The sequence below is a fragment of the Gavialis gangeticus genome, unplaced genomic scaffold (genome assembly GCF_001723915.1).
Source record: "Gavialis gangeticus isolate Ggan-Ray unplaced genomic scaffold, GavGan_comp1, whole genome shotgun sequence".
Classification (NCBI taxonomy): Eukaryota; Metazoa; Chordata; order Crocodylia; family Gavialidae; genus Gavialis; species Gavialis gangeticus.
Genome location: NW_017729002.1, coordinates 22786352 through 22797478, shown reverse-complemented (window position 1 = coordinate 22797478; position 11127 = coordinate 22786352). Strand labels below are relative to the sequence as shown.

General features: G+C 47.3%; 1 protein-coding gene across 5 annotated transcripts in view; it reads left to right on the top strand.

Annotated features, from left to right (window-relative positions):
* The window catches only part of LOC109290847 (ankyrin repeat and fibronectin type-III domain-containing protein 1-like), a 680006-nt gene that overhangs the window by 184860 nt on the left and 484019 nt on the right, over positions 1 to 11127 (top strand). For 2 of the 5 annotated variants that reach the window (XM_019507656.1, XM_019507653.1), the window contains exon 1: positions 2984 to 3420. The exons of the other annotated variants lie outside the window; for them this stretch is intronic. In XM_019507656.1, the coding sequence (XP_019363201.1) occupies positions 3263 to 3420 (158 nt within the window). In that variant the 5' untranslated portion in view covers positions 2984 to 3262. Of the gene's footprint in view, positions 1 to 2983; positions 3421 to 11127 lie in introns of those variants that run through there. 5 annotated transcript variants of the gene reach the window in all.

Genomic DNA, 11127 nt, shown 5'->3' with positions numbered 1-11127 from the left:
GCAGCATGGGGCAGCGGAGATAGACTTCCCTGCCTGGCAGGAGCTGGTGAGTCAGGGCTGCTTCTTTTTTATTTTTTAAAGGGCCGGGAGCGGGGGTGGGCAGGGCAGCCATGGGGAGGGGCCAGGAGAGCAGACAGAGGTTGGGAGGGCTTGTGGTACAGCCCCCCATGCAGTGTGGGGGCAGTGGGATATTCCACCCCCCCCGTTGGGCAGCAGTCAGTGAGTTGGGGCTTTTTTTCAAAGAGCTGGGAGCTGGGGCAGGTGGGGTTGGGAGAGCAAATGGGATGGGGCCTGGGTGATTCAGAGATTCGGCCAATTTGGCAGTAGCTGAATCTCCGAATCAGATTCGGCCGAATTGATTTGGGACAGTGATTCAAATCGCCAAATCTAATTGTTTTCCCCTGAATTGGCTGAATCCGAAGTGAATACTAGCCTCTTCGCACAGGCCTACTGTCTGGTTTATTTTTTCTTTTTTTCTAGTTGCTCCCCAAGCCTGGCTGGGTTGTATGGTTTTTAGTTTTAGTTTTTTACTACCCCTCCCCCCTTTGCCCTCTGTGCAGCTCCAGTAGCACATCATTTCTTCTGCTCCAGGTAACCATTATCATAATCCTCCAGAGGTATGCAAGCTTCCTGCAACCCTGGCTGCCTCTACAGAGAGCTGGCATTATGGCTTTCATGTTTAGTGCAGGGAAAACAGTTGTCCCCTTCTGTGTCAGTCTCTCTCTCTCTCTCTCTCTTTTTTTGTTCCCCTTAAGCTGCTTTTTCTCTTGCCTCCTTAGCCCCCTTTCCACTTTGATTCTGTTCTTTTGGCCCTCCCTTGAACTGTTGCATTTCATTGAAGATGGTAATCTGGCAGCTGATAAGAGGTAAAAAGTAAGCTACTGTGTGTGTGTAAGAGAGAGAGTGTGAGCGAGCTCAAGCAAACACACTGTCTTAATCCATCTCTCAGCACGTGAAGTGATTGAAAAGAATTCCTGCCCCATCCAGGCAGACAGGGACTCGGTTGGGGCGGGCAGTAGTGAGAGAGGTTCTCCGGACATAAGGTGGGTGAAGCAAACAGGTTCTCCAGCCCGCACTTGCCTCTCATTAGACATTCATGGGAGTGAGAAGGTGTTCTGGAGTTTTTCTACCTGCTGCCAGGCATGCCAAGGGGCGGGGGATGAGAGGAGACAGATTCATTGAGAGACTGCAGAGGAGATGCTGTCGCTGCTGCCGTAGCTGCTGCCGCTGCTTACCGCCACAACAAAACCTTTCCAGGCTGCTTGGCTGAAAGGAGCCAGCAGGTGCTTTATGCACATTGGAGTCATTTGGGTCTATTATCTGTCTGTTTGTTTATTTATTTCTCCCTTCCCACCTCTTCTTCTTCTTTTCCCCTTCTCTCCTTGTTCCCTCTTACCCCCACCTTCCCCTTTCCTGTTCTTGCTGTAATAATGTTCAGGCATCTCTCAACAAGCCCAGCCTATGGTGGATCAGGAGGGGAAGATTGTGTACTGGTGATTACTGCTTTGTTCACAGGTTTGCTTAGAGGAAAGCAGACTCAGTCATTTATTTTATTCTGCTGGAATAATGTCAGTTCATGGAGCTGAGATGCAAGGAGCAGAGATGTTTAAAAAAAAATAAATAGAGCCCAAAAAGAATGACCCCAAACGTGACAGTTGCTTTTAACAATTGCAAGTAGCCTACTGGCATGTAGGAGTGTGAAAGGGGCTGTACATCAGTTCTCAGGTAGAGCTTAGTTCGTCTCACTCCCAGTGGCTGTGCTGTAGTTGGGGAGCAGCTGGTAGCCTCTCCTTTTGGTATTGTATACCCTGCTGTTTTAGGCATTTAATCCAGATACAGGCATGAATGAGAACCCAAGTGAAAAGGAGGGAGGAATGAATCAGGATTCAGAAATTTGCACAGCAGGTTTGCAGTGTTGGACGCTCCTCCTTCATTGAAAGTAGGTTCTGTTTGCAGTGGATGGCTGTAGGCAGAAAAATAGCAATTAACATTTTATTTTTAATATGGCATCTGCAACGGAGGGAACATAAGGACACAAAGGCAGGTTGCTGATTTGCTACTTAAGTTAGTGTTGTTTTTCTACCGTTTCCTTGGATATCTTAAGTGTATTATTTGCATGTTTGTATGATTGTGCATGTGCATTTTTCTCTCTGTTCAACCAAATGCATTTCTCTCACTGCATTTTCAGACTTAATCCATCATTGCTCAGTGGGGCTCTAGTGAGTTTTTGAAGTCCTCACATAGCTGTCTCTCCGCTTTCAGCAAAGCTAGTGAGAGACCCTGAAGATGCTTACAGAAATGCAGCTAGGTAGGGCAAGAATTTTGAGTAAGATTTTTGTTCTGATTTGTGGAGTTCCGTGTATCTGACTGTGGCTGCTGCTTCTTGCTGCCGACATTTTTAAGGTGTTGGAGGGTCAGAGTGCAGACTTCAGTTATTGTACATATCGTTCTTACTGGGTTTAAGAGCATTAGCCTTTCCCTGCACTCAGGCAGTTGGTGACAAGCCAGAAAATAATTTATTGAGATTTTATCTTTGGGGGATGGCTTCTGCATCAGAAGGCAACAGAGAAGGCAAAAACTGATAAGCTGAATAGCTGCAAGAGGAATAACCCTGCAAGGAGCTTATTTTAGTGCCCAGACAACCTGATGGTGGACTCATCGGAAATATATCTAGACAGATTGCTCCCTTTAAGTGCGTGTGTATTATCAGCTTCCACTAAGTTTGATAGTGTCTCTTCACATCCCTGTTGTCCAAGGGAAAATGAAATGGAGACCTGGGATGCCTTCCACACCTTGTGGGCATCCTTAGAGGCCAGGTTAATATATTTCCAATGTGGCAGTGTGTCTGCGATGAGCTGCTGTTCACAGCAGGAGCTGTGAATACATGCCGTCACTGCCAGGGATTCTTTCCAGAGGGGATTTTTTTTTTCTTTCCTTCTCCCTAATTCAATTCTGCAGCAGCTGCAGTAAAAAGCAGCAGCGCACCCTCTCCCTGGATTTTTCTTACTGATTACTAACGCACTGAGCTTTATTTCTTCCTTTTCCATTTGAAACATGTCGCCATGCAACAAATTGTGGACCGTCCAACAAGTAATTCCTTACTAAACTCCTCCTGCCTTGTGCTCGCTCTCTCTCTCTCTCTCTCTCTCTCTGACTCTTAGCACTCCTTCCCTGCCTCGCCCCTCACTGGTGAAATGCATGTGGTGGTGAATGCACACAGGCTCTAGCATGTGTGAGTGCGCGTCTGGATTAGCGCACACGGATGTACGTGCGCACCCGCTCGGACACCCCTGGTGCCATGTCTTCATTTGGGAAGCTCACGGAGTACTTCAGCCTGAGGAAGTCGAGGACCGAGTTCCGCTCAGAGCGGCGGAGTGGCCGGCGCAGTGGCAGCTACTGCTGTAGTGTCAATGAATGCAGGTACTGGAAGGACAGAAATCCACTGCTCCCTCCCAGCACATCTGTGTGTGTGCTTGTGTCTGTGGGTCGTTGTGCCCTGGGGGAGGCAGGAGGGGGAGGCATTCTTCTTCTGTCATTACAGTGATGGGGACTTGAGGATAGGGCTGGGGCATGGTGGCATAAATGGTGGCTACATGTCTTTGTTACTGCACACATGACTCCATCTGTCTTTGGGGTCAGCATGGACCAGATGCTGAGCATCAGTGTCTGTTCTCAGCTGGGAATGAGTTGTAGTTGTAACCACAACTCAGACATCCGTTCTGTAATTGCATGCATGCATACTTGCTCTTTTCTCCTTGTCTGTCTTTTTTTGTATCAGACTACTGCACCTGTTCTCTCAACTACATTATATTAAAGCTATTGTAGGTAACATGTAAATGGCTGTGGTACCCTTTTGACTAGAACTCTGAGACTGGGAGCCAAGTATGTTTTGTACAAAGAGCAGTGGCTTGTTTAACAGGTTAAGTTCAAGGAGTGTATGTGTGGGAGTGATAATGGAGTCTCTTGTTTGCAGACATACCACATCTGCTGAGATTGAGGGGAACCTAGTGCCATTAACCTCCTTGCATAGTTCCTAATGGGCATCAAGGCTTGCTGGTGCAAAGAGCTGCATATTCATTTTGGGGACGGGATAAAGGTGGTGAGATTTCCAACCCCCCTCCTCTTTCCCCCCTCTCCCCCTACAAAGGACACAGACATACATATAGTTCACTTCATCCCAAGTCATTTGTGATCACAGTGTACATCAATAAAGGAAGCTGTGTTTGCATATAGGGGTTGTCATGCTGGTTTAAAATTGCTGGTGGGCTCCGTGACTCGATACAGCCTTCAGTGGGGGTAGGGGGCTGTTAGGATTGTGCCTGGAGATGCCAAGGCAACCCAGATGTATAAGGAACAGTGCATGGGGGATATGATATACATGTCTGGTTGTGTTGCATGTGGAAAATGCTTTGTGTGGATACATGTGTGGTTTATTCTACCATGAGTGTTCAAGCTGTTTGTTGGTGAGTTCTGATGGGGTCTTTGCTGCCTTTGCTACTAATGTTTCTTTTATATTAATTTGAAAGGGATGCTTTTTTGTTGGGTGGGAACGCAAAACATCAGTGACATTCTGATCAAATATCTCTCCCCAAAACTCACCTTCTGACCTGTGTGTGGGACTTGTCTTTTGGAGAGGTGCTAGGGATGGATGCCAGCTTTGTGCAGCAGAAAATATCACTGGAGGGCTTCCAGCTCCAAACACAAGCTGTGCGTGGAGGGTGGGGCACTCTCCTGTGTTTGCACTTTTGTTTCTCATCTTTCCCCACATACGTCTGTCTAGTTCTTGTCAACTTTGTCGGGTTTGGCAAGAGAGACATGGTATAAAATAGTTTTATAGCATCTCTTACCGTTTCCTTGCAAGGGACCCAAGCACTCAGATCCTCTGCTCAGTGTTTAAGTATCTATGCAGATGAGATGATGGGCTTTCACTCATCTTGCTATTTTGGATCATGGTGTATGTATTCTTTCTCTTACAACTTTCTTCCTGAAGTCTCTGCTTTGCATGTCAGGGGTGAGACAACAAGACCTTATGTGCTGCTGTTGCCACCAGCCATTCACCAGGTTCACCTGGAGAATACAGGGGATAGGACTAGCTGCTTCCCCCATCTTGTAGTCTGGAGTGCTTGTCCATAGCTGTGGAGTTTTAGATTGGATCATGAGTTTGTAAAACTAAGGAGACAGCAGAGGAGATCAGATTACTCCTCTGCCCTCCTTCAGTGTAAATTCAGGGCATACCTGATATCAACCTGTTTTTCTTTAAAGTGCTGGTTCAGGACTGGTCTTGGGGATGCTTAAGTTTTGGTGAGGAAGAGTTTGCAAGTGCTGGGAAATGGCTTTGTTGCAGCTGGGCACATAAACCAAGGGCTGTGTAGAGAGCAAGCCTGTGCCATGGATGGAGCTTCCTTTTGGTGATGTCACTTGATCTCCATAACCTTGTTGCTCCCTATCCTACTGCCCCCCACACCCCCATACAGTGGGAAGACGGTCTTGGGTGATATAGACTTCCAGACGTTGGAGTTGGGGAGGAATGCAGCCCTGGGTTGTTCCGCCTTCCCACAGGCATATTGTCCAAGAGAGATGGAAAGTTTACCTTCCTGGCTTTGTCACCTTGCATACACTAGAAAATGTTTGATGGTATGGATGTATCTTCCAGCTGTCTTTATGGTGATGTAGGTTACATCCACAGTGGGGTATTTTATCAGTTTATGGATATAGGTATGTTATACCAGCAAAATATACAGGTACCACAATTTGTCCCCCACAAGCTAGCCTGTACCAGTAGGAGAATGTACTTGCTGTTATAATAGTGTCTACACTGGGAGATTCTCCTGGCAGAGTAACCCCAGTTGGTGACTATGCATTTTCATACCCTTGGCCAACTTGAGAATGCAGAAGCTGGTAGGGTGGACATAGCTATGGGGGCAGGTTATCCCAGTTATGAAAACAAAATGGACCAGTAGTGGCACAAGGGCATGTTGCCAGTAAAACTGCTTCTGCACTGTGGCCTTTGCCCATATACGCCCCGTCCAGATGAGTGTGTTCCAGATGAACATTCATCTGTTCTCCATGCTGCAAGGGAGCTGTGTGTATGGTGTGGGGGAGGAGGTGGAGGTATCCAGAGGTCAAAAAAAACCCACTAAAAAAAGCGGAGTGGCACATACAGGAGCAGCATGTGCCACTCAGAACTGGAGCCTGGCTGGCTGGAGCAGCATTCCGACTGCCGGCCAGGATTCACGCAGCAGGATTGCCGCTGCTGCAGCCCTGGGAAGCCTCCAGGATCTCAAGTAAGGCTGCTGGGGCCAGCGCACTGCCAGCCCCAGGCTCCCCTACTTCACCCAGGGTAACCTGCTGCGTGCCAGAGTGTGTGGGGGACAGGTATTCCCCGGGGACAACTAGCGGTGGCACAAGGTGCACCACCGCTGGTTATCCACAGGGAACCAAACATCCACACACATGTGGATGGGGCCAGTGTTGTTGATCTGGGGTATGACTTTTAAAAAAAAAATCCTAAATGGCATTGCTTTGGTGGAGAACCTCACACCTGTAGATCAAGGTTGTATCAGTGAGGAAGGGGAAATTGATTTGAAGGGAAACATTGTCCCCGTCTCTGCACTTTAATTCTCCATTATCATGCACGTCCACCCTTCTTCACATTTGGGCCGCTGCCAGCAAGGGAAGAACTTGGTGTAGCTGGAATTTTATATCCCGTGCAGGACATATGTAAATGACTGCGCACTGCAAAGCAGCACAGACTCAAGCCCTTTGCATGCACCTGGTGATATGGTATGTCTCCTTGCTCCCTTGATTGCATGTAATTGATTACAAAAGTAAAATTGTGATTGAAGCATGGAACACTTTGAAATTAAACTGTCACTTTTCACCCAAATTGATTGGGTGGTGTTTTGCCTGTTTTTTTCCAACCGTATCTATTTTGGGAAACAAGAATTAAGAATGCTTTCTTTAATTAGATCTGGCTTCTGTTGTAACACCAAGGTCCCAATTCTGAATACTTAGAAGCCTTCAGAGATCTAACGTATGAAGCAAAGGTAGTAAAAATGTGCTTGCAGGTACCTAAAAGGGTTTGTTCTGCCTGTCAGACCCCACCTACTCTTTATATGGTAGCTTTCTTTAGCTTTGTGGAGCTGCCTTCTGTGCATATTTCATAGCAGAATGATAATGTTGGCAAAACAGGAATATAAATAGGATGTCCAGATTCCTCATTTGCAGGCTCAAATTAGCTCAGAGGCAAAAAAGCCTAGTTTTCAGACCCCTGTATTGGACTTTTTAGGACTCTGTTAGAATCCTGTTTGCTACTTCCCTGTTTTCTGCTAGGGAACCAGTGGACTTGTTGCTATGCTCTAAAGCCTGTTTGCCAAACAGGACCAGTAAGACCCAGTTCAAACTGGAATTCTCACAAAAGAAAATAAGGTAGTATGAGTTTTTTGTGTGGTGCTTCTCACGTTCAAGGGACTTTACGCATCTTAATAAATAGGTTGCCTTCTGTCTTTAAAATTTCTACTTTTTAAAAATATGCCCAGGGATGCAAACTCACCTTTCTCTGAGGGGCTAGGCAGAAAGTATTGCATTTGCAAACTTGAGGGATTGTGCCTGTATTAGCAGAGCTCAAATCGCAGCTTGGTAGAGGGCTGCTTTTCCAGAGCAGCCTCTGCTTGCTAAAGCAGTGCATGAGTAGGTGGTGCTCAGGTTTCCTGCACTCATTACTGCCTGTGACCTGCAGCACCTAGCAAGTTTTCAGTCCAGAGCTGTAGTCACAGAGCTGTATCCTGACCTACAGCTCCCTTTGTTCTCATTCCACATCTCCCGTAGACAGAACCTTCTAGCTATGCTCCGTGATGAGGGTTTATAGTGGTGGCTTTAAAAAATACTTAAATGGATAACAAGGTCTTCTGAGGGGAAGGGTTAGGGTTTGTCAGCTCAGTCCTCAAGAGAGTAGAAAGTGGAATCTTAGTAGAGCTCGCTCTGAGATTATGAAGGAAATGTGCATACCCATCATTGGAAAGCAGTCTCAAAAATGAATGGAAAACTGCTTTTGTATGGGACTTGTCACATCTGTGGAAAATATAAAGGAATTAACAATGGATGGGCTAGCTCTCTAACTGATGTCTTTTCATGGAGCCCCATGGCGTATACTAGCTGAGGGGGTAATGCAACATGTGAACTGTCAAACTGCTGTGTGTTATGTGACTACACGGGAAGCAGTAAGCAGCTGAAAACAGACTTTATTTGAGCAGGGGTTCTTGGCTGCCATGGCAGCTCATAGGTTGGAGCAACAGATGTCAGTCATGTTGCAGATGCAACATGCCCTGGTTTCTGGTTGAAGGACTTCATCCATCTCACTGCTGCTGAGATTATTTACCTAGAGCCTGGGTACCAGACTGCATGAATTTTGGTGTGTGGTGGGGGAGGGCAGTCTACAGTTGATCTCCATGAAAAGGCAGAGCTCCTAAATACTTACTTCACATCAGCGTTCCTGAAATCAGACAGGAGGTGTTCACCCGTCCAGAGGCCCAGGGAATATGGGGAAGACAACAGTCCACATGAAATCAGTCCCAAACAGGTGAGGGTACTCTTAAAACATTTGGGTGTGTTCAAGTCTGCTGGGCCAGATGACCTGCATCCGAGAGTCCTGAAAGAACTAGCTGAGCTCATAGCAGGGCCTCTGGCAAAGCTGTTTGAAGAGCCATGGAACTCAAGAGTGGTCTTGAACGACTGGAAGAGGCCTAACATGGTACCCATTTTTAAGAAAGGGAAGAGGGATGACCCTGCAAACTACAAACTGGTTAGTCTAACCCTGGTCCTGGGAAAAATCTTTGAAAAAATTGTCAAGGAGGTCATCAACCACAAGCTCATAACTAGTGGGGTGTTAAGAAGCAACCAGCATGACTTTGTCGAGGGTAGGTCATACCTAACAAACCTCGTGTCCTTCTGTGACCAGGTAACTAACCAGCTGGACAAGGGATGTGAAGTTGTGACATCATTTACCTAGACTTCAGCAAGGCCTTTGATACTGTCTCCCATGAGATCCTTTCAGTTAAGCTGGAGGGTACTGACCTAAACCAGTCTACAGTGAGGTGGGTTGGCAGTTGGCTCAGGGGCCAGTCGCAGAGAGTTGTAATCAATGGGATGGCCTCATCCTGGAGGGCCGTCTCGAGTGGTATCCCTCGGGGATCAGTGCTTGGGCCTGTGCTTTTTAACATCTTTATCAATTACTTGAATGAGGGGGTGGAAAGCACAATGATCAAGTTTGTGGATGACACCAAGCTGTGAGGAAATGTGGGCACATCTGAGGATAGGGTAAGGATCCAGGATGACCTTGACTGAACGCAATCAGATGAGGTTCAATAGGGACAAGTGCTGGGTCCTTCATTTGGGTAGGAAGAACCTTCACCACAACTATACAATGGGTGGTGGCCCACTGGCTGGCACTGCATCTAAAAGGGACCTGGGGGTGACAGCTGACCAGAACATGAATATGAGCCAACAGTGCAATGAAGTTGCCAGCAGGGCAAATAGAGCTCTGGTGTGCATCAGCTAATGAGTTGAAACGGATCCAGATAGGTGCTCCTTCCCCTCTATTCGGTGTTGGTGAGGCCACAGCTGGGGTACTGTGTCCAGTTCTGGGCACCACACTTCAGGAAGGATGTGGATAAGCTCAAAAGAGTACTGAGAAGCACCACCCATATGATCAGGGGCCTGGAGGATAGGCCCTATGAGGAGAGACTCTGGGAACTGGGTTTGTTTAGTCTGAGCAAGAGAAGACTGAGAGGTGACTTGGTAGCTGCCTACAAATATGTCAAGGGTGAACACCAAGGTCTAGGGGAGTAACTCTTCAGAAAGGCACCCCCAGGGGGGACAAGAACCAATCGGCACAAGCTAATTGAGGAAAAATTTAAGTTGGACATTAGGAAAATGTCTTTTCTGTAAGGGTATCAAGAATCTGGAACACACTTCTAGCAGGGGTGGTGCGGTTGCCATCCTTGGATGTGTTCAAGAGGAGGCTGGAGCAGCTTTTCGTTGAGCTTGCTTGAGCCCAACTACCTCCTGCCCATGGCAGGGGACCACGGACTTGATGATCTTACAGGCCCCTTCCAGTCATTTGATTCTATGAGCCTCACCCTTTGGTTTAGTCTTACACTGTCAGTTTCTCTGCATATCTGCAAGACTGTTAACAGAGTTTGACTTTTTGATACAAAAAGCTGTGACCTAAAGCAAAAAAAGGTGATCTAAAATGTATTCTTTTTACTTAAGGTGGTGTTACAGGTTACCTTTAAACCATTCTAAAGGCACTTAAAATGGGAGCATCCACACATTTAAGGGTGTTAAATGGCACTAAGTGCCCTCTAACTATCTTAACCCTTACCCAAAGTGACATAACTTTATCTTTTGAGTCATTCTACCTAGATCATGCTACCTAGGATATTGTTAGTCTGCTCCATGGAGATGACCAATTTGCAGTTATCTAGCATTCCAGGGTGCATGGCTCCCAGCCCTTCTACCCTGGGCAAACTTTCCACCCTCCCAAACTCTACTGCCTATGGGGTGGTACTGGCCCCAAGCCATCTGTTGCCTGTGGGTATGACCCCAGCACATATGGTGCCACCCTGCCATCTCCAAGGATCACAGGGCACCCAATCTGGGCTCCTGGGCTGGGGGCCAAGCATGTGGCTCTCCCCTCAGAGGGCTAAGCCTTTTCCTTGTATCTGGGTGGCTCTTCTCTAGTCAGGAGAATTGGCGGAGGGGGGCATGGCTTCCCTCCCCAGCATCCCGTGTTCCAGAGGGGGAGAGGGCTGCTTAGCACCGAGTGTGGCGAGATTTTAGGCGTGCTTGCCTGGGCTTCATGCTCTTGCCACGCTTAACCCCCAGGGCTCCACTCTGAGGGGGGATAGAGTTCTGGCTCCTGGCCATGCTCCTGCTGGCTAGGCCCTCTAGTGGCAAGTTACAGTTGTGCACAGTTGTGCAAGTCTCAGTTGTGTATTAAGCCTTCATGTGCGACTGCTCTGAAATTTTTTTAACTTTAACACCACCTAACATTGCACGTGTTTAGAACAGTTTAAAGGTAACCTGTAACAACAGTCTTAGAAAGTAAGACCCAGAGCACAGATTTTT